General features: G+C 36.3%; 2 protein-coding genes and 2 long non-coding RNA genes across 4 annotated transcripts in view; 1 reads left to right on the top strand and 3 right to left on the bottom strand.

Annotated features, from left to right (window-relative positions):
* Positions 1-6,379: 6,379 nt before the first annotated feature.
* Positions 6,380-7,866, bottom strand: LOC118490709. Its single transcript, XR_004889940.1, has 3 exons — positions 7,800-7,866; positions 6,962-7,030; positions 6,380-6,495 (listed from the first exon to the last, which is right to left on the bottom strand). It is a non-coding gene; the product is annotated as an uncharacterized LOC118490709 (long non-coding RNA).
* A 4,352-nt stretch (positions 7,867-12,218) lies between these two features.
* LOC118490708 lies at positions 12,219-13,643 on the bottom strand. The gene is made up of 3 exons (XR_004889939.1): positions 13,554-13,643; positions 12,716-12,784; positions 12,219-12,249 (listed from the first exon to the last, which is right to left on the bottom strand). It is a non-coding gene; the product is annotated as an uncharacterized LOC118490708 (long non-coding RNA).
* Positions 13,644-19,209: 5,566 nt separating this feature from the next.
* On the top strand, positions 19,210-20,493 carry LOC110932179. The gene is made up of 2 exons (XM_022175534.1): positions 19,210-20,150; positions 20,259-20,493. Exons 1-2 carry the CDS (start codon positions 19,210-19,212, stop codon positions 20,491-20,493), a joined length of 1,176 nt encoding a protein of 391 aa, XP_022031226.1.
* A 2,285-nt stretch (positions 20,494-22,778) lies between these two features.
* The window catches only part of LOC110929900 (zinc finger protein ZAT4), a 1,954-nt gene continuing 546 nt past the window's right edge, over positions 22,779-24,186 (bottom strand). The window contains exon 1 of the mRNA XM_022173080.2: positions 22,779-24,186. This exon is cut by the window's right edge and continues 546 nt beyond it. Within this exon, the coding sequence (XP_022028772.1) occupies positions 23,035-24,186 (1,152 nt within the window). The 3' untranslated portion in view covers positions 22,779-23,034.

The raw sequence follows: 24,186 nt of genomic DNA, 5'->3' as shown, positions 1-24,186 counted from the left end.
TCTTCTGCTAGTAGTATGAGTCTGAGTCCATGCGACAGACACAATTCTTGCAACTTAAATCCACAATCAACGTATACAGATGCAAGAGAATGGCGAGTTATCTAAAATTTTGAAAATTCAGGTTTACCTTGTTAGTTTCTCAAAACACTAATAAACATCTGCTTCCTGAATCTGAATCAGAATGTTAACTCTTTCACTCATAAACATCTGCTTCCTGAATCAGAATCAGAATGTTAACTCTTTCACTCATCAACATCGAGGGTTGTATCGGAATCAGGCGTTGGAAGGATTGTAGTAGTAGGACATTGGTACCACTGTGAAAGTTGCATCAGGAAGCTCAACTTTAACGGACCGGTTATTCGACCGAGTAATCAGTTGTATTTTTTTAGTTGATTCTCTTGTTAAGTTTTTCTGATCCAACCGAAATCCACAAATTCAAGTCAAGGATCGTTCTAATAGATTAATGAGAATAACCCTCGTTTCTTCATCTTCATCTTCAAGAACAATGATCAACAGATGATGTTGGGAATTAAACGCATGTACGTGACAAAACAAGGATCGTTCTAATAGATTAAAGAGAATAAAGCAAGGATGTTGTGAATTCGCATAAACATATATTCGTTTCATAACCTCCTGCTATAAATCAACCACAACTGGATTAGAAACCATCCTATGTCTTTTACCAACCGAAGAGGTAGCAAGGACAAATAATACTTCATTTTTCGAGAAACCATATTGTCAAGAAACTAACATCTTTTACTCATAAACCCTTGAATCCCAACGCTTCTCTAAAAGAGCCTATATTAGAAACCATCCTATGTCTTTTACCAACCGAAGAGGCAGCAATGACAGATAATACTTCATTTGTCGAGAAACCATATTGTCAAGAAACTAACATCTTTTAATACTTCATTTGTAACCGCAAGGATGATGCAAATTTGTACGTAAAGATCTCTACACAAACTCTTCTACATCTTTTAACCAATTGTCCATCACTTAAGACCTTGAAAGATTTGTTGAAATCGAAGAAAAGAGTAACTAGCAGAAGACGTGTAGGGTTCTTCCAACAAACAGTGTATGTGCTTGTGCTGTAGAAACCGGTGATGAATTTGTGTATCTAAATCAGGTTCCCTGCCTTAGATCGGTCATTCCTTGTGATACATGAACATTGTATTCTTGTCTTTCTGAAGAGTTGGTATTGAACCAAGAATACTTCAAACATTCTAAACCCTACTTGGAAACAAACCAACAAAATCCTTATACTCTTCTAGCAGAACCCGACACGTCTTCTATGATGATTTGAAACATTCACGAACCACACTGAACTCAGACTAATACTACTCACCCTCCCATGAGGAAAAGTTTTCCCGACGACTCAAGACAAAGCAGTTGGTTTGGGTTCATATCAGCGTTGTTTATCACCCTGTGTAAGCATTGGAAGCTCCAATCTAACGACTGTAAAATGTCTCGTGTGATTGACACCTTAAATCCATTAAATACTTTGGGTAAAATCTAATTTTCTTTTCATACGGGCCGTATACAGTTATACGGCCCGTATACATTATTCGTATCCATTGTATACGACCAGGCAAATTATTTACACATGGTGTATACGGGCCGTATACAGTTATACGGCCCGTATGGAATGAAAACAACTGACAAAGTCTGAAGGCACAGACTTTGTTAGTTTTATTTTATTATATACGGGCCGTATAACTATATACGGCCCGTATACACCATGTGTAAATAAGTTTTTGCCATGTGTTAATATTAGGACCCTATATTTTATAGTATAAAATTATGGTGCGTATCATTGGATTGTTGTTTTGAGTTTAGCTTATTTGACTACACGGTCTGGTGGGTAGGGGGGCAAAGCCCTGTCACGTAGGCGTCACGAAGACGTTCATGGTTTTGTCCTTTAAAGCACAAAGTGGAAGGGGTGGTGAAAGGCAAAGGGGCTAAAAATCAAGTTGGTGATGTTGAATGTAACAACTGCCACTAAAATCTATAATTAGGATGGTAATTAGCTATTAAGGAAACCCTAATTAAGAAACCCAAGTAATTCTGCACTAACCCTAAAATTTCCAGAACAATCGGAATCAGGATCAGGGCCCCTAAAACTCAGGGGGGGGGGGATAAACCCTAGCCAACGATTATCCTCATAACTAATTGTAAAATTCGAAAATTGAAAAACTGTCGACACAGCAAGCCTACATGCCCGAAGGGCTACTCTATGAAAGTAGGGTGACCACTCGCGTAGCGCGACGCCTATAGGGGGTACCCCTCGCGCTACGCGACGGTGTCAAATTTTCAGTATAAATAGCAGGGGTTGGGACTTGAAATTTGGCACTTGAACGACGTTAAAATTCATAATATACGTCGAGTTATAAGCAAAACAGTCCAACACACACACACAATTATCGAAACGCTGCCGCAATCAGGGTAATAACTCGATCGCTATTACGATTCAACGTCCGATCGATTATAACTATCCAACGATAGTCCAGGTGCTGCTCAATTGAGCTTGTACTTTGATTATTCGTCGTGATTTCGACTTGAATATTAGAGTGCTGTTCAAATTCGGACTATGCTCTGTTATTCGTTGTGAATCCGATTGAATTATCGAGTATTGCACTGATTAATCGTTGTGAAGGTTTAATCTCGTGAATTGACGTAACTGCTGTATTAGTTACTAACCTGTTTGTGTGTGCATTGTGTTAAAACTAGGTGTAATCAAGGCTAATCAGTAGGCTTATATCTATTGCTCGTTAATCTGCAATGTGAGTCATTCTTCTTTTTAAATTGTTTTCTCACAGTTTGTGAGTAAGTATTACAAAACTCCAAGTTATTTTCAAAGGTTATAATTACAGGGATTAAGTCTTTGTAGTCACCAAATTACAGCTGGTATGTGGGGTAATTGTGCACATTACTGTTATTATCACTCTATGTGAGTGAATATTACTCTATGTGAGTTATTATTACTCTGTGTGAGTACACCGTCACTATTTGGGAAACGGGACCCAATAGTGGTATGACCACAGTCACAGAAATGAATCGAGTGACAAATACCCATTCTTGATAATTGGTTGATAGAAACATTGTAATCGCTCTTAATACTGTAAATTATAACTAACGGGTCGTTTTAGAAAACAGAATGATTCACTCAGTATTTCCCCGCTGACAAAACCTTTTTCAAACATGTTTCAGGTGATCTGTGTGATCCAGGAAAAGTGCAGTAAAGCACTATCAAGCTCAGAGAAGTGGCTCAGTGTAAATAAACCAATAAAACGTGTTTTGAAAAATAAAGATTTCTGTGTGAAATCAACTTATTGTAAATTATGGGATTTATCCCTTAAACTTTGTGTAATATATTAAACGAGCATTTTACGGATAAAAGATCCTGTTATAAAAAGACTTCCGCTGCCGCATAAATTAAATACCACGGAAACTGCCTCGCGGGCCCCGACTCCGTCCAGGGTGGGTCGGGGAGCCGTGACATTGAAAATGTAACCCCACACCTGTGAGGATCTTGCCTTTGGCATGGGGTAACGCCCACATAGATGTTGGACGGGGTGGTGTTCTCGGCGTGGAGGGGCTTGCCCCCACTTTCCACGCCATCCACACCAAGCAATCTTAAGGTATCCACACATACATATAACATTTGTTAAGAGAATGCATAGGCCATTGATCAAAAAGTGTGGAAAAATCAGGACATTGATTATACCATTTTAATGTTTAAGATTAACGCGATAACAATTCCATAATTTTTTTTTAACGGCAAATTTCTTTTAAATCGTGTAGTCTATAGGACTTTGTATAGGACTTTGCCCCTTGTGTTACAAGTTAATTAATTTCTTTTAACAATTTCATAATTAATTACAAGTTAATAATGAGTTGGAGGAGTAAAGGGGGGACTTTTCCCCTTGTGTTACCTTTTTATCATCCACGAACAATTTCATCATTTATTCTATACTCAAATATTTTTATATACATCATTATTTTTTAAATCGTTATTCCATGAAATCGAGAAAATTTTTTTCTCTTCCATATGTTAATGGTATTAAATTATTGATACATTTAAAAAAAATAAAGTTGTAATAAACCAAGCAATTAATGGTGTCTATCCAATTTAGGCCATGTATAGTCATAAAGCCTTTTTGGGGGCGTTATGCGATAAGTGGCGAAATGTGTAAGAGGTGGGCTTTATGGAGCTTTATACCACAAGAGGGTGTAGTGGTAAGGGGGCTATATAACCCCTTCAATTATACATACATATATATGTATATATATGTGTGTGAGTGGGGTGAAAGATGGTGCAAATGTTCACGCCGCTATGTTTATCGCGGCTCCAAGATTTTCCACCACCATAACGCCCCCTGTAATGGTGTTCAGGGGCGCCATGGCCCTCTTCCCCGTTATAAAACGATCCATTACACATACTCTTAAAGATGTAGTTATTCCATATCTCCAATTAATTAGTTGAAATAAACATTAGTCTTCTTCACTCTACATTTAGGGGTTGTTTCTGAATCTGTGTAGCATTAAGTGTGTTTGTTTTACCAAAAGGACACCTCTTAATCAGGCAGACATCTTACCATTAAGTATCAAAATGATGTAGAATGAAAGTTTTACCTGTTTGTCCCTTCACCCGTGCTCGTAACCCTCACCCGACAACTCACGCACCACCTCCTCGGCCCACAACCACTTCCTACACTACATCACCGTACTTTTACTGGTTTAGCACTTATTGATGCATATGTTACCAACCAGCCACTTAGTTATATAAAACATATCCTACATGCATATAGGTACCCTTTTTAACCATATATTAAGTTAGCATGAATAAAATACTAGGGACAATTGCATATTTCCCCTTAAAAAACTGCTTAATTGCGTATTTACCCAACTTGAAATTAAAATTGCATATATCCCCTTTCCTAACTATTAAAATTGCATATATCCCCTTCCTTAACTAATTAAATTGCAAATTTTGATTTATTTCATTAAATACAAGTTATATAATGACTTTATACCCTTATTTTTACTAAAACTTTAAAAAAATACATATTTATTCATTTTTACTAGTTTTTGTAGATTTTTACTAGTTTGTCGGTTTATTTCAGTGTGGATTTAGGGGGGTTCGGCATTTTGAGGCGATTTCCTCATCCTCCTGTAACACCCTAGTTATTATTTAACATTTTTCGTATAATTTAAACTCATAATCATGTAATTACAATCGCAATTATACTGAAAATACGGGCTTGTTAAAAACTTTTATAATTTAAGCGATATACATAATGTGATTTAATTCGTCGTTTAGAATAACGACAAAACAACGTTGCGAAAGCTTTATTAAACATGTGTTCGGTTCTTGCTTGACGCTTGATCTTCATCCGGGCTCTCGACATACACCTGTGTTCAAAACCGACTCAACAGTTAGTTTTGATTACGTTAAATAACGGTACCAAACAAGATATATGATAATGGAAAGAAATCCAAAAGATAATCTCTTGATCCAAAACATTGCATTTCAAGCTTGCCTCCACCGTAACTTACGGTGGCGACTTTCCCCACCGTAACTCAGGGGGAGACTGCCATAAAAAGTTCAACTCCACCGTAACTTACGGTGACACCGTAAGTTACGGTAGTCCCTGAATTCAGCTTTTTTCCATTTGCCGCTTAATGACACGAAAACTTCCGTATCTTTCTATTCGTTAGTCTGTTTGACCTACCGTTTCTTCCTACGTGTTTGTAATTTGATTCTCCATTATGTGGAGTTAAAATCCGACATTCGGCTTAACAAAGTTTAAGACTTTTAAGTCTTCAGCTTATTACCCTTTATACCAAGTTTTGACCCGTTTATGCATTTTATCAAACAAACATATTTATTTGATTCCTATATTTCATGCACTTCTTCAAATAAATGTTATATACCATATTAGGTTCGAATCATAGGTTTATTACACAAATTAAACCTGTTTTCACTAGTATGCTTATTTTGACCCGTTAAGGATATTTTAAGCACTTTTAAGCTCAAATTCGCTTTCATTCTAATCTAGCATTGTAACCTATATTTCTTATCTAGTACTCTTCCATCACAACTAAATGTGTGTTGGATTTAAAGTAGATATCTATGTGTTCCGAATTATACTCCTTGAAATATCATTTTACGGCAAAGACTCGTATGGAGTCTTTCGGCCCAAGAATTACGTCTTTCACTACCCATACTCGTTCTAAACTTTTGTTTAATCATAAGACTCGTTTCCAAACAACCTCTAAGGGTTGTTTGTTCAATTTAGCCTACAAGGGCGTTTTGGTCGATTTTGGTCCTTCTTCTACAATGAAGGACTATCACCAATTATTCGACCAATTAGCACTTTACATACATCATAAATATGCGTACCTGGCTCGGATCAACAAATAGACCCGATTTATACCTCGCTTTTATTATCACATTTTCTATGGTGACGGGAGTATCCGAATCGTTAATTGCTCCTGTTATCACAAGACTTGACAACCATATTAGTCGATTTTGTCAAATGGTGTTATCACGCCAATTGACCCGTTTGGCCTATACGACCAAGAATCTTCATAAGTAGCAAAACATGGTTATTAATTTTACCAATTTGCTCATCCGACCCATTTCGGATTTTTGCCACTAGACCCCTTTTTAAACCACAATTTACTTTAGTCGATATTTGACTAAATTTCCATCTTTACTCATTTTCTCGCTATTAGTTGCACTTTAAAGTGATCTTAACGAAAACTCATTAATTATTAGTCATTACGCGACTAAATTACCGTTTCGCCTCTTTTCACCGTGACCCTTGGTTTTTATCATTTATGTTTGTTCCGACTCGTGTTAATAGCGTCGGAACCCTTATTTCGGATATTACACTAATCGCATTTGTGATTTACAAAATAATGCATATTCTACAAAAAGGATGTAAGCGTCGCTTACCTTGCATCCGGTTATGCTCCTTTTTCGCGTACCCGATCCGTTTGACCCGCTCCTTGCCCAAGCCTCCATCTAGCTTGTCAAGAGTCAAACCATCATTGTAATTGTAAGATGGTTAGGTTAGTCATAATCATTTACGACTATTCCATCCTACTCTTCTTATATCGAATTTACCATCCGATCATACACTTGGTCGATTTGACTTTTTAAAGTCAATCGACTTATCAACTTATTCATTGCACATTTTCACTTCTAATTTCAAACACCTTAGTTTTCATTTAGGCATTTTAACAAACACCTAATGTGCATACATTGTTTTTTACACATTTTACAACTAGGTAACATGATTTCAAGCATCTATATCACGATCTTAACATCAATTCCTCTATATCATATAACAACCCATTTTATGGTAAATATGATTTATGTACCCAAACACCTAAATGGTTCAAGTACTTTGTCTTACTAACTAATATGATGATTCTAATCACAATTTTGACACTAACATCATCATATCATAAAAACCCATCTCAAGTCATGTATGTTAAACACTCAAACTTGCAAATTGTTCAAGTATCTTGTTTCTACTAGCAACTATGATGATTTTAAACATGTGTAAACCATCATCTTCACTACATAATCAAAACCCACTTAGCACAAAATAGGTTAATTATCAAATCCCTAGTTTTGACAACAATTCATCAAGCTTTCTACTAGGGTTTGTTTCTAGACTAAGATATAATCACAACAACACTCATGGATTCAACATTCATTCCAGAATTTCGATTTTGATTATTCATCATAATCTCAAAGTGTCACCAAATCGTAAAATTCGACATACCTTGTAATCCCCATGACTAGGTGATCATGAATTCGTGTTCATGCATCTGATTTGAGCTAGTTCTGCCCTTCAATTAGGTGATTCTTGGCACTTTAGGGTTTTGAGCAAGAGAGCCTTCCTGGCTCTGGTTAAAATCGCAGACATACACACACGTATGTGTGTGTTTTATTTATTTATTTTGTTTTGATAAAAGCTTATCTCATTTGCCCAGGTTTAGTCCCTCAATTTACCCAAGTTATTTAAAGGGTTATCTATTTCTTGTTTCTTTTATTGTTTTAACAACACTTAACCAACTAGGTTGATATCCCTAGTTACTTAATGGGTTTGGGGAAGTCATAACCCGTAGTATTTCTAAGTCCCGTTAACCCGTCGGGCTTTATATACGCTTTGTTTTCTCAAAGCGTTTATTCTCTTTCTAATTTTATTAACATAAAATTATTTATTAAAATCCTAATTTTTTTTTCACCGGGTTAGTTTTACCACTAACGGTATTTTACCCGTTCCTAGTATTAACGGGGTTTAATTACCAAACCCGTTTTCGGGGTGTTACAAGTCTACCCCCCTTAAAGAGGTTTCGTCCTCGAAACCTTTTATGATATAATTCATTGAGTTTGCACTCAATGCATTTGAGCCGAGAATTCCTTTAAACATTACTTATACTTTTAACCAATTGTTAGTATTACCAGAAAAGTATGGTAACATCTTTTTGGCTAATAATTGTCTACGTATCTTACATGACATAATGCGACTTGAATAACGTAATCTCGTTATTTCCACTAGTTTAATCAACTTAGCGATATTCATCTCTTTCATATATCATTGAATTCTTTATGAATCCGTTAGTTTAACCCGTTTAAAGGTCTTTAGTGAAATCTTTCACTTTTAGCAACAATTCCTTTTATTTTCAAATTTATTTATTCGGTTTAGTTATACCGAATTTACTGCTTACAAGCAAACCAAATTTCTTAACTTAAATTGCTGACCTTAACCGGTTTCACTAACTAGACTTATTAGTCCGGTTTCTTTTTGCCGCTCGCTTGGTGATAATGTGATTACACTTCACATTGCATTTCTTGACCGTGATCGTGTCACGTCATGTTTAACTTATATCAACTTTTCATTTTCGAAAAAATACCAGTTTTTCGAATATATCGTCTTGCACCTATTGATGTTAAGACCCATACTCTTTGATATTTGTTATTTCCAAATTCGTCTTATAGTATTCATGTTTGTTAAAACGTTGTTTCTTACTAAAACTGAATTTTAGTTTTAGGATCTTCTCTTTAACTTTTGTCAATTATCCATACCAGGATATTGACAGTCCCTAATTTATTCTTATTTGTTTATATCCCATTACCGGGCTCATTATTCTCTTGCATTTAACGCTACCTTTATCTGGCTAGCGCTGATTTGTGCCATTCGGCGTTATATTGTATTCAACATGTTTGACCTATTAATGTGAAATCTATCACTTAATAAACAATCAACTTTATTCTTTATTCAACCCATTCGACTTCGAATAGTTGAACATATTTACTCACAATTTCTATATACGAGATTTTATAGTCCTAACTCGTAATCCAAGTTACTTTGATTTTTCAACCCGCGTTCACGTCTCTTGGTTTACGCATGTATTTAATTCTTACCCATCAACCGGGTGTTTCACCGAAGTCGTTATTATTGCAACCCTCCCGGTATGCATCAAGACTTCGCTTCATTTTTATATTCCGACTTTGTCCTCAAGTTTGACGTTTTACAAAAACGACCCGTTTAGAGACATATTCGCATTTTCCGGGTTCGAGTGTAAGTACACCCCCTCCCAATACATGTCTGCCTTGTTTTACATGTTTATATTTTCCGGGTTCGAGTGTAAGTACACCCCCTCCCAGTACATGTCTACATCACTTTTCATGCTTGTATTTTCTGGGTTCGAGTGTAAGTACACTCCCTCCCAATACTTGTCTAAATCATTTTTCATGCTTGTGTTTTCTGGGTTCGAGTGTAAGTACACTCCCTCCCAATACTTGTCTAAATCATTTTTCATGCTTGTGTTTTCTGGGTTCGAGTGTAAGTACACTCCCTCCCAATACTTGTCTAAATCATTTTTCATGCTTGTGTTTTCTGGGTTCGAGTGTAAGTACACTCCCTCCCAATACTTGTCTAAATCATTTTTCATGCTTCTTTGTCCCTTCATTCGGGCTCATTATCCTGATGTAATACGCTTCCGTTACTCGGTTGTGCGTTTACCTTATTATCAAACATTTTGCTTATCTGATTCATTTGGGTACTTTCTAATTAGTCCCATTCACTCCGCCCTTACTACATCGGATGTAAACGTGCCCGCCATAAGAAGTTCATGGTATCATATGCCACTACTTACTTGGCCAGAGTAAGCGATTAACATATGACACACATGACCTTTTTATAGTTTTCACATCACGCCCTATGTAAGTAACGCCTCTATTTGTTTCTCTTGGAAACAATAACCCGAATACATTTTCTATTCGGGTTTTTCCAAGCTTTTAATCTACATATGCAACTTTCAATTTCTACTCGTTTGTTGCATATTGCTATTTGTGCGATTATATTTAAAAACACGCACCTGGTAATGCTTGCCCCGACGGGCGTTTCTTGCCATTAGCCTTGTTCGCGGTCGTTACGCGATTTAGACCTTAGTGAGCATGCTCCTATTGTCATACTTCAGACCGTTCCTCTATCATATCCTTAATTTGTTCAATTCTTGTCATCTTTAAATGCAAGTGTCCTTCAATCAAGATATTCACAAAAGTTAGTAATATCAACTTCAATAATCGCCTGTATTATAGTACAAGGCTTTTTCTACTATACACGTCAACGCGCGTATTTTTTTTTGTCAACTATATCAATCATTTAATTGGGGTAACGTGTTTTACATGGTAACCCTATGTGTTGTCTACAACACTTTAATACGCTAGACCATTAGCATACATGCACTTACCGGATTTGCGATCAAGCTTCGAACCGAACACCAATTCTTTATTAAGAGCATAAGGTTTAAGTCCAAGCATAGCTTTCCCGCCATACTTGAATCTCTTAAACCAAGGCTCTGATACCAACTTGTAACACCCTAGTTATTATTTAACATTTTTCGTATAATTTAAACTCATAATCATGTAATTACAATCGCAATTATACTGAAAATACGGGCTTGTTAAAAACTTTTATAATTTAAGCGATATACATAATGTGATTTAATTCGTCGTTTAGAATAACGACAAAACAACGTTGCGGAAGCTTTATTAAACATGTGTTCGGTTCTTGCTTGACGCTTGATCTTCATCCGGGCTCTCGACATACACCTGTGTTCAAAACCGACTCAACAGTTAGTTTTGATTACGTTAAATAACGGTACCAAACAAGATATATGATAATGGAAAGAAATCCAAAAGATAATCTCTTGATCCAAAACATTGCATTTCAAGCTTGCCTCCACCGTAACTTACGGTGGCACCGTAAGTTACGGTGGTCTCTGTTTAAGACTTTCCCCACCGTAACTCAGGGGGAGACTGCCGTAAAGAGTTCAACTCCACCGTAACTTACGGTGACACCGTAAGTTACGGTAGTCCCTGAATTCAGCTTTTTTCCATTTGCCGCTTAATGACACGAAAGCTTCCGTATCTTTCTATTCGTTAGTCTGTTTGACCTACCGTTTCTTCCTACGTGTTTGTAATTTGATTCTCCATTATGTGGAGTTAAAATCCGACATTCGGCTTAACAAAGTTTAAGACTTTTAAGTCTTCAGCTTATTACCCTTTATACCAAGTTTTGACCCGTTTATGCATTTTATCAAACAAACATATTTATTTGATTCCTATATTTCATGCACTTCTTCAAATAAATGTTATATACCATATTAGGTTCGAATCATAGGTTTATTACACAAATTAAACCTGTTTTCACTAGTATGCTTATTTTGACCCGTTAAGGATATTTTAAGCACTTTTAAGCTCAAATTCGCTTTCATTCTAATCTAGCATTGTAACCTATATTTCTTATCTAGTACTCTTCCATCACAACTAAATGTGTGTTGGATTTAAAGTAGATATCTATGTGTTCCGAATTATACTCCTTGAAATATCATTTTACGGCAAAGACTCGTATGGAGTCTTTCGGCCCAAGAATTACGTCTTTCACTACCCATACTCGTTCTAAACTTTTGTTTAATCATAAGACTCGTTTCCAAACAACCTCTAAGGGTTGTTTGTTCAATTTAGCCTACAAGGGCGTTTTGGTCGATTTTGGTCCTTCTTCTACAATGAAGGACTATCACCAATTATTCGACCAATTAGCACTTTTACATACCTCATAAATATGCGTACCTGGCTCGGATCAACAAATAGACCCGATTTATACCTCGCTTTTATTATCACATTTTCTATCGTGACGGGAGTATCCGAATCGTTAATTGCTCCTGTTATCACAAGACTTGACAACCACATTAGTCGATTTTGTCAAATGGTGTTATCACGCCAATTGACCCGTTTGGCCTATACGACCAAGCATCTTCATAAGTAGCAAAACATGGTTATTAATTTTACCAATTTGCTCATCCGACCCATTTCGGATTTTTGCCACTAGACCCCTTTTTAAACCACAATTTACTTTAGTCGATATTTGACTAAATTTCCATCTTTACTCATTTTCTCGCTATTAGTTGCACTTTAAAGTGATCTTAACGAAAACTCATTAATTATTAGTCATTACGCGACTAAATTACCGTTTCGCCTCTTTTCACCGTGACCCTTGGTTTTTATCATTTATGTTTGTTCCGACTCGTGTTAATAGCGTCGGAACCCTTATTTCGGATATTACACTAATCACATTTGTAATTTACAAAATAATGCATATTCTACAAAAAGGATGTAAGCGTCGCTTACCTTGCATCCGGTTATGCTCCTTTTTCGCGTACCCGATCCGTTTGACCCGCTCCTTGCCCAAGCCTCCATCTAGCTTGTCAAGAGTCAAACCATCATTGTAATTGTAAGATGGTTAGGTTAGTCATAATCATTTACGACTATTCCATCCTACTCTTCTTATATCGAATTTACCATCCGATCATACACTTGGTCGATTTGACTTTTTAAAGTCAATCGACTTATCAACTTATTCATTGCACATTTTCACTTCTAATTTCAAACACCTTAGTTTTCATTTAGGCATTTTAACAAACACCTAATGTGCATACATTGTTTTTTACACATTTTACAACTAGGTAACATGATTTCAAGCATCTATATCACGATCTTAACATCAATTCCTCTATATCATATAACAACCCATTTTATGGTAAATATGATTTATGTACCCAAACACCTAAATGGTTCAAGTACTTTGTCTTACTAACTAATATGATGATTCTAATCACAATTTTGACACTAACATCATCATATCATAAAAACCCATCTCAAGTCATGTATGTTAAACACTCAAACTTGCAAATTGTTCAAGTATCTTGTTTCTACTAACAACTATGATGATTTTAAACATGTGTAAACCATCATCTTCACTACATAATCAAAACCCACTTAGCACAAAATAGGTTAATTATCAAATCCCTAGTTTTGACAACAATTCATCAAGCTTTCTACTAGGGTTTGTTGCTAGACTAAGATATAATCACAACAACACTCATGGATTCAACATTCATTCCAGAATTTCGATTTTGATTATTCATCATAATCTCAAAGTGTCACCAAATCGTAAAATTCGACATACCTTGTAATCCCCATGACTAGGTGATCATGAATTCGTGTTCATGCATCTGATTTGAGCTAGTTCTGCCCTTCAATTTGGTGATTCTTGGCAATTTAGGGTTTTGAGCAAGAGAGCCTTTCTGGCTCTGGTTAAAATCGCAGACATACACACACGTATGTGTGTGTTTTATTTATTTATTTTGTTTTGATAAAAGCTTATCTCATTTGCCCAGGTTTAGTCCCTCAATTTACCCAAGTTATTTAAAGGGTTATCTATTTCTTGTTTCTTTTATTGTTTTAACAACACTTAACCAACTAGGTTGATATCCCTAGTTACTTAATGGGTTTGGGGAAGTCATAACCCGTAGTATTTCTAAGTCCCGTTAACCCGTCGGGCTTTATATACGCTTTGTTTTCTCAAAGCGTTTATTCTCTTTCTAATTTTATTAACATAAAATTATTTATTAAAATCCTAATTTTTTTTTCACCGGGTTAGTTTTACCACTAACGGTATTTTACCCGTTCCTAGTATTAACGGGGTTTAATTACCAAACCCGTTTTCGGGGTATTACACCTCCACAAACCGCTAAGGAGGGTCTAAGACTATGGTAGTGTTTGTTTTTCTAAAAAAGATCTATGCAAGCTTTTCTTGGTGCAGGCTTAGCCCAACCACTTTTCAGATCTTCTAAGGTCTACAGAGGGTTGAACACCACCACCCACCACCGTCCATCACCACCACCATCGTCCACCACCACCACCCACCACTATCGTCCGTACACCACCACCAGTTTATTTTAGAAGTCTACATATGTTAAAAAAAACAAACAGACTTCTTCTTGCAGACTGCAGAGGTTTGGTCCACCTCTTCTTCTACAGAATTCTTCAGATGTGGTCCGCAGACTGCAGATATTTTACTTCTTTAAAAACATACTGCACCTATGTGTTGTGGAATAACTAAACCGTTGTCTCATAACTGTCATGTCACTGCTATATAAGAATTTGAGCAATAACTAAACATCTAATAACTAGGTGTAGGGTATGTTTGGCAAAAGTAACTGGTGGCTGGAAGCTATGGCTGTAGCTTTTTAGATATATTTAGGTGTTTGGCAAATAATTGGAGCTTTTAATAAAATGACCAAAATGGACATAACTAAAAACTTCATTATCTTTAGAGATTAAAATAGTTATTTTTTCCCTAAAAGCTTGTAGCTCCTTCTAAACGCTACTAGTAGGAGCGTTCAACCAAAAGCTTCAAGCTCCTAAGCTAAAAGCTTAAAGCTTCTTCAACCATACAAGACTTTTTTATTGAGAAGGAGTTTTTTCTTAAAAGTTTAAAGCTAAAAGCTCCATGCACCAAACATACCCGTAGTGGAATAACTAAACACCCAATATAAATAACTAAAACAATTTTTTTTAAAAAGCAAGACATGTGATTAGTAGTGGCCCCACAAGAAACACCCTCTTCCACATTCACGACCGCTAACCCAATAATGGATCCACCATTTGCGACCTCGATAACTAAGCAGGGCGGTGTGCCTCCTCATTAACAGGTTGAGGTGACACCCCATTAATCGGGAACGAAAAACCTAAGAGAGTATTAAAGGAAAGAGTAAAGATTATAGTTGAAATACAAACCAAATAATATTCTTCAATCTTGAATCTTTCGGAATTAATAACTGAATTGAATGTTCAATTGTTGAATAAGAATTAAAGAGTTTGCAAAACTTACAATCTCCTAACTTCTTAAAAACTTCTTTTTACCACCATCAAAAGGTCATAAGAAGGGACCAAAGTCATTTTGTCAAACACATTCTTAACTTATAAAAATTAATAAGTTAATAAAAAGTTTCAATAAGCAAACCCCAAATATGCCCTAAATCAATGCCTACTAGAGCAAACTGGATATTTGAAACCCTAAAAACAAAAGAAACTGTTACGTATCAAAATAGAGATCAATTACAAGAGATAGAAGAACACAAGAGAGGAAGAAATATTCTCAAATTCATCGATACCCTACTCAATCCATGACTGATTGTTTAAGTACAGTTGGATTGTTCACAATGAACCCCTAAACTACTTGACAATTACAATTAACCCCCTCACTTATTGACACGTAACAATACATTCTCCTCTAAACATTCTTGTCCTCAAGAATGATTGTGGAAAAAATTACTTTTACTGTTAATATGCCAACAAAGAACCACTGTTGCTATAGACTAATATCAGTAGAACAAATCTCTATCAGATGGAGTGTTGCTCCTTTCCCAAATAACGCAGAACTTGAATTATTAAGAACTATCATCATGGAACTTTTGTTCTTCCAAAATGGTGAGTCACATACCACTTTATAAAGGAGCCAACCTACCAGCAGTGTGGCATGAACAAGAAGTGTGCTAATAATCCATCCTTGTAGAACTGGATTTTTAGCAATGCCAAGCTCTGTCTTCATCTGTTGAACTAGTTTTGGGCCACTTTAATTTGGATTTCCATTTGTGATACAAGTACAAGTCTGCCATATGTACTTGAGCTTGAACTCCATTGGATTTATCTTTGTAATCAAGCAAAACACTATCAGCAACCAATAGTTTTACTTCGAAAGAAACAAATGACTTCTTGTATATTTTACGTGTCATTTCAGTGGCTTCCTCAGCTCCAACCGGTATTGGTCTCAATTTTTCGTTTGGTGAATCAATACACACTTCTGCAACTTTTGCATCATCTGTGGTCTGATCAACAAGACTTGCCCTAAAAAAACATGATAATTGATGACACTGTGACCCTTTTTGTCCCAAATAAATCCTGATCCAGAACCCTATGAATCCTCCAATAATACCTCCAGAGTAAACGTATCCTGCCATTTGCTCTATGACTAGAACAAGTAATTTGTAGGCCTCATGCTGCTCACCCCAATCGAACCATGATAATTCAGTATTTTCATCAATGTAGTAGCTCACATTTTCAACCTGCTTGTTTGACCTTTGATGGTTCCCTTCCTCAAAACAAGGAACTTTTCCAATAACTATAAAACTACCCTTATTAATAATCACATCATCCAACACTTCCTCCAATCTCCCATTGGCAACATTTGTTAATTCAAAACAAAAAGTATACCTGGTGGCAGAAAATGCAGCAGATATTACACTTTCTCTATCACCTTTTTTATAATCTTCAATTTCCACCTTGTCCAAGCCATCCATGACTTCAGTTTGTGCAACTTGTGTACTTCCAAATTCAGTAGACACTAATGGATCCATAGTTATGTCATCACTTATGTTTGATCTATCATCAAGAATGTAGCTAGTTGGATCTAAACTCTCTTCTTCATCAAATTGAACACCCAACTTGGTCTCCTCAAATGTGCACTCCAAAACTTTAGAATCACTAATTTTACCATCAAGTTCTGATAAAAGAAAAATTATAGATTTATGTAACAAAAGCACATGAACAAATGTCTTCTTGAAACGTAACTGCTTAACATGTTTGATATTATTCTTCCTTTTCCACTTAACTAATCATCTTCTCACACCTTCCTTTTTGTACTTGAACATCAATTTGTCTAGCCAATGAATATGGCCCTTTAACACTTCTTGGTTGCTTTTGAAAAGATCACCATCCAAAGAGTTAAAGACATCATCTATTTTTGTTTCATTTTCAGAATCTGTAACTTCCTCAGCCTTTTCATTTTCTGAAATTTCATCCGCAAAAATATCCTGTAACTCATTCATTTGATCAGGCCCATCAATGGTTTCTTGAATCACATTTTTAAAACTACTAGGCATTTCATCAAACACCTTGGTTGCGGCCTTATTATCATTTTCATTTTCTCCTAAAACATCATTATCAATTACCCTTCTATTTCCCTTTGAATCATTAACTTCAAATACCTTAAAAGCATCGTATAAAGAAGAATTTGGATCATAAAGAGAAAACGAATCTTTCAATTCGTTAGCGTCCAATTTCAAAGCCAAAGAAATAGTGTCTTTCAACGTGTGAATACTATATTGATGCCATGTTATAAAAACATCTCTAATTTTTGGTTCAAGACCGTCTATAAAGAGGTATATAGCATAGTATTCGCTAATCTCTTCAAAATTTTTAGCTTGATCGAACAAAAATTCGAATTCTTAACAATATTCGTTAACAGTACCTTCTTGGCTTAGTGTCATAATCTTGTCCATAGCACTTTCCATGGTTCGTATGCTGCCTTTGTGAATCTTGAATATTGTTGTTGCCCTAATTGTTGAATTGATTAAACTCTGGAATTGTAACAACACCCAAATTGATATCCACTGCTTAATTCCAATTGCCCACTAATTGTTGATGTTCTTAACTGGTTGCTTTAATTCTTGATTCGAATCACTTGTCAAGAATCACTGCAGGGAATTATTGATAGAAACTGAGCACGTCCTGAGGAAAGAACTGCTCTGATACCAATGTTACGTATCAAAATAGAGATCGATTACAAGAGATAGAAGAACACAAGAGAGGAAGAAATATTCTCAAATTCATCGATACCCTACTCAATCCATGACTGATTGTTTAAGTACAGTTGGATTGTTCACAATGAACCCCTAAACTACTTGACAATTACAATTAACCCCCCTCACTTATTGACACGTAACAGAAACAATCCCTACTTTCGATGATGAACAGGAAACAATAATTAAGTTGTACGAGTTAAACTACAGTGCAACTATTTTATATTTAGCCTTGGGGATTAGGATCAAATACAAAGTATCCTAATTGTAAGAAGGGTACAAAGGCTCCTAAAAAACCCACTACAAAAAAAAAAAAAAAAAAAACTTAAACATCCACCACCACCCAAAAACCTAAACCCCCACCCCCACCTCCCCCATCACCCACCAAAAAAATAAAAAATTTGCCGAGGGGGTGGGGGGTGTGGGTTTAGGTTTAGGTTTTTGGGTGGTGGTGGGGTGGGGGATGGGTGTTTAGTTTTTTTTAGATTTTTTTAAGGTTTTTTTTTTTTTTTTTGGGGGGGGGGGGTTAGGTTTTTTTAGGTTTTTGGGGGGTGGGGGTTAGGTTTTTTTTTAGGTTTTTGGGGGGTGGGGGGGGTTAGGTTTTTTTTGGGGTTTTTTTGGTGAGGTATAGTTTTTTTTTTTCGGAGGGGGGGGTGGTTTAGTTTTTTAGGTGGTGGTGGGTGTTTAGGTTTTGGGTGGTGATGTAGTGGGTTTAATTTTAGGTTATTGAACACTTGTCAATCTATAAATCCTTCTTACACTTCTTACAATTAGGAACTTTTGTAGAATAACTTGACCCTTAGTCTTGGTGGCTATTGAATTCTCAAAAAACTTAACCTTTTGATTTAAGAATTATTGTGGGGAACGAAAGAAGCTAAGGGTGGAGGGTATAATGTGCGGTGAGTATTGCGGGGAGTGGGAGGTGACTATACCCACTTGATGAAGTTGATCGGTGAGTTGGAGAGAGGGTATGAAAATCGGTGAGAGTTTACCGAAATGATTGAGAGTGATTGATTTAATTTTTTTGACTGTTTCCCCTATTTTTGACCGTTATTTTTATTTTTGAACGTTAATTTTTTAACAGTTTCCCTTTTTTTATATAAAACCCATATTTTCAATCAATTTAAAACACACAACTCTTTCAAAAATCTCTCTATCCAACTCTATTTTTTAAAAAAATTCACTTCTTCTATTTTTTCAATGGATGATATACCACCGCTATTCCTTCCAATTGATATTAGTGAAGACGATGATTCTTCCTCGAGCGATAGTAGTTTAATTTTTTTTTTTCAAAATCTTATTAACGAAGTCGCTCAACTGGAAGACACAGGCACTTCTAGAAAAAGGAAATCTGTCCGTCGAGATCGAGTAAAATGTCACGAAAACCTTATGAGAGATTATTTTGTCGAGGAGCCCGTATTTAACGAAGAGGTTTTTCGTCAAAGGTTTCGTATGTCCAAAAGGTTGTTTTTAAAAATTTTGAGTGACGTGCAAGCGAATAACTTGTGGTTTCAAGACGCCGCGGATGCTAGTGGTAGGAAGAGTTTTACATCGATCCAAAAAGTTACTTCGGCGATTAAGCAACTAGCAACCGGTAACGCTCCAGACGAGTTCGACGGGTATTTAAATATGTCCACAAGGACTTCCCGAGAAAGTCTAGAATATTTTTGCGAAACGGTATGTAATTTATACGCTTCCGAGTTTTTACGTAGACCTACTAGCCACGACGTTGCGCTCTTGTACCAAGCTCATGAGGAGAAACATCACCTTCATGGGATGTTGGATAGTCTTGATTGCACACATTTTGTTTGGAGAATGTGTCCAACGGAGTTGCGGGGTCAATATATGAAGGGGGATCACAGTCACCCGACAGCTAAGCTCGAGGCGGTGGCCTCTCAGGATTTATGGATTTGGCATGCTTTTTGTAGTCCAGCAGGTTCACAAAACGACATCAATGTGCTCCAACAATCTCCGTTATTTCTTACTGAGCGAAATGGAACTTCACCAAAATGTCCATTTTACGTGAACAACCACTTGTACAAGCGTGGATACTATCTTACCGATGGAATCTACCCTACTTGGTCCGTGTTTGTGAAATCATTTCCGTATCCTCGCATTGTGAAAGAAAAGAAGTTTAAGAGGCAACACGAGGCGGCAAGAAAAGACGTGGAGCGGGCTTTTGGTGTTTTAAAGGCAAAATGGCATATACTTCATCGCCCGATGCGTGCTACGAGTGTTAAAAAAATTAGGATGGTCGTATATGCATGCATTATTATGCATAATATGATTCTAAAAGACGACGGAAACGCAATTGCACCGGTACATATTCGGGATCCTCCAGTCGAGCCCATTTTCGAAGACACTGCTTATAACGAGCTCATTGATGAAGATACGCATTATAGACTAAAATATGATCTTGTGGAGCACATCTTGGTGAACAAGATTTACCCCACCTTTTGGCGGATTCCGACGACGAGTAGTTAAATTAGGTTTTTTTTAATTTATTTTTATATTTTAATGTCATGTTATTTATTTTAATTTTATATAATATGTTTTTTTAATTAAAAGTACCTTTATTTACATAAAATATGTTTTGTTTATTTATGAATAATATCTAGAAAATAAAAAATATATAACTCAAACACCCTAAGGTGATTAGGGTGTGCGGAGCGGTAGTCGGCAAAACTCGGCAAACCGTTTTGCCGAGCGGCAAACATCGTCGCCGAGGTTTTGCCAACGCGGCGAAGGTTGTGGTGCGGGGAGGGGAAGCTGATGCGGGGAAGGTGAGAGAGAGAGAGAGAGAGAGAGAGAGAGAGAGAGAGAGAGAGAGAGAGGGTATTGTGGGTGGAGCCATTCCTATCTCAACTAATCACAACTTTTTTCTTTTTTTAAATAGTTTACCACTTCACTAAATGTCTAAACCATTGCCAACACTTTTCACCAAAGTTTAAACACATTTGACTGATTGACATGGCGCGCTCTGATTGGTCGGTTTTTTGGTTTGCCACTTCAAAGTGTTTAACCACTCCTTACACCCTTAACCATACCCCCTGATTGAGTGCAAAATAAGGAGTGGAATGGAGAGTTGACATGACATAATATTATTGGGTAGGATTTTACTCAATCACCAGTGATTAACCATACCCTCCACCCTAAATGAAAAGACACTTGAAGTCCATCTTATAAGGATTAGGGACTGTTAAGTTAAATATTGTTGCAAGGGAAAAAAATTATATGAACCGGAAAAATGATTTTGGTCCATCGATGGCGGCGTTCATACTTTGTTGAGCGGCTTGGAAGGAACCGTAATGAGAAATATTAGGAGATAATTTAGGAATGATTTATTAAAAGATAACTAATATCCTTGCTTTATTTATCTAACTACATATTTTTAAATGTTATATTCCAATCAAATCATCAGGCAAATTACATCAGACGAGCAACTATATATGGAGTTATTTACACATTTAGTTGGTGTAATTTCTTAAAAATAATAATTTTGCATATTAAGGGTTTCAAGTAACATGTTAAGCTTTATTGTTTATTTTGTCACAATGTCGAGCATTAAACCTAACCAGCGTTAAAAACTAACGGTGTTGCCCTTCACGTGCCCAAACGTGAGAGCATTTTTGTCAAACCCTAACTATTGATAACCATGGGGTTTTCGATTCTCTATAAATATTGAAAAAATTGGTGAAACGTTAAAAATCCGACAAAGATTTTACTACATGCTGGTTCAGTTCAATTATAACGAGTATGGAAAATTGTTAACCATAACCGGCCCACTGCTTTCGATTTTCAGAAAAAAAAAACAATATATTTAACTGACCCAACGGTTTTTCATTTGGTTCAGTTTATCAGTTAACTTGATTATAGGTCGATTAATTTAGTTTTTAGCACACCCCTACATACATACGTACGCACGTCTTTGTTTTAATACATAAATCAATCATTTGTGACTGACTACTCTAATTTCTTTCTAAATCTCATTATATATTTGTATATGTTAGACGTATTTTTCACGTACATGACTTTTATATGTGGTTCACTTTGTGGATTGTGGAATTGGACTATCCCGAAAATCTCTTCATATAATGCGTATGCTTTTTATTTTTATAGAAGTTACGGATAGTGGAGAGTTTTGTAATCCCCATGTCATCATACTATTAAAAATCCAAAAAGGTAACCAAAGCTTATTGTTCACAACACACCCAATCAACCTTTTTATTTACACATCATTTTCTACACGTCTGTCTTGTATTAATTAATAATAAAAAGAAGGTGTTTAGGATTATTCAGTAAGTTACTTATTAATGAGTTTTTTCAAAGATGAAATAACCAATTTTGGAGTCTCACAATGAATTTTCCAAAGAAATATACATCACCATCGGTCAAGTTCTTAAAAAGCTCAAACTTATGACTTACGGCTTGAAACATTGATATTTTTCATTTCATGTAGGAAAAACATGATGAGGGCATTTTGGTAATTTGCTCTACCCCACAAGAATAAGTTTTTTGTTTTGACTTTTTCCCAATCAAGACTTGTTCCACTATCCCCACCTCCACCTTTTGGGCTAGTTACCTTACAACTTCCAACTATATTTCCTACTTACTTATTTATTATCTACCTTTTAACAATATTATTTAACCACCTTCATCTTAAACTCACAATCTTTTACAAAAAAAAAAAAAAAAAACCAAAAACCAGAATCATTACCACAAAATCTTTGCAGAAAGCTGTAATCAAAGATTCAAAGCACAGAGACCAGTGACTGATTGATTGATTTGTTTTAAAAAAATCATATTCCTAGTACATCTGCATTTAGGACTCTTGCTTACATCATATTATCATCATCCATCCAAAGAAACCAACAAAAAAGGGCATTTTAGAACTTTCCAATCACCCATGCATTTCATCATCACCATCCAACTTTACCATGAACAAAAATTCAACACAAAATACCACCCAAAAACTTCAAAGTTTACCAACAAAACAAAAACAACTAATTTTAGTCACTAAATTCACTAACCCATGTTTGAGTTGTATGATGAAGAAGCATACCCATACCCATATCCATACCCATTTGCAGATTCTTCTTCTTCAGGAACTTCATTCAGATCAAAATCAAGAACTTTCTTGCCACTTCCAGTCTGACTAGCTGCTTCTCCAGCTGATGTAATCTGGCTAGATAGAGCTTGAGCTTGAGCTTGAACTTCTGGTTCATTGGTTCCACCCCAGTGACACCTTTTGTGACCACCTAAAGCTTGACCTGTTGCAAAACCCTTGTTGCAAATCTTGCAATGGTGCAACCCTTTTTCCAAATTCTCACCAGACTCAACCATCATCACAAAACTCTCATCATCATGATCAGTTGATGTTAGCTTTGACTTGTTGTGGCTTGACCTATGCCCACCCAATGCTTGATGAGTTGCAAAACATTTGTTACATGTAGTACATTTGTACTTACACTCAATAACACCTTCTTGTTCTTCTTGTTCTTGCACTTGTTGTTGTTGTAGTTCCATCATCAGCTTCATCTTCTTTCTCTTCTTGATCTTCTTATACTTAACCAATAACTGCTCATTAGTGTACTTGTTAACATCTGATTCATTATCAGCTTCATCTTCTTCCATCACAACCGCTTTACCTTTCCCAACCGAAGGCGAATTCTCATCGATTTTATTCGTCGATTCAGCCATCGAACCACCGCCATTAGCTAAACTCAAAAGATCCTCAACTGCTCCCAACAAAACCTCATCATCATCACCATCAACATCACCATGATCATGATCATGAACAACCGGTTTAACCGCCTTTCTCCCTCTACGTTCCCTCACTGTCCACCCGGGTAAACACTTCATCAAATCTACCACCTCACCACCACGACGGTGTACGGCGGTGGTGGTGGTAGTTGTGGTGGTGTTTTGCGGTGGTAAAATGCCCCTCCAAAGACGCTCCGGGTGACATCTCATGTGACCAAATAAAGATTTCATTGAAGGGAAAGTTTTCCCACATAAAGAACAAGTGGGTTCACCTTCTTCATTCACACTGTTCATATAATAGGGTTTTTGATTTTGGTTTTCATATCCAGTTTTCTTAAACAACTTTTTTGGTTTTGAAAGTTTGAGAAAACTAGGGTTTTTGTTACCAGATTGAGCAACGTGAATCCTCATGTG

The sequence above is a fragment of the Helianthus annuus genome, chromosome 3, assembly GCF_002127325.2.
Source record: "Helianthus annuus cultivar XRQ/B chromosome 3, HanXRQr2.0-SUNRISE, whole genome shotgun sequence".
Classification (NCBI taxonomy): Eukaryota; Viridiplantae; Streptophyta; class Magnoliopsida; order Asterales; family Asteraceae; genus Helianthus; species Helianthus annuus.
This window is presented reverse-complemented; position numbering and strand designations above follow the sequence as displayed.

Excerpts from the sequence above, each read along its gene's own strand:
- LOC110932179 (XM_022175534.1), top strand. The coding sequence starts at position 19,210 with ATGGATGATATACCACCGCTATTCCTTCCAATTGATATTAGTGAAGAC. Across the intron at positions 20,151-20,258 it reads AAAGAAAAGAAGTTTAAGAG|GATGGTCGTATATGCATGCA; the intron begins GCAACACGAGGC and ends TAAAAAAATTAG.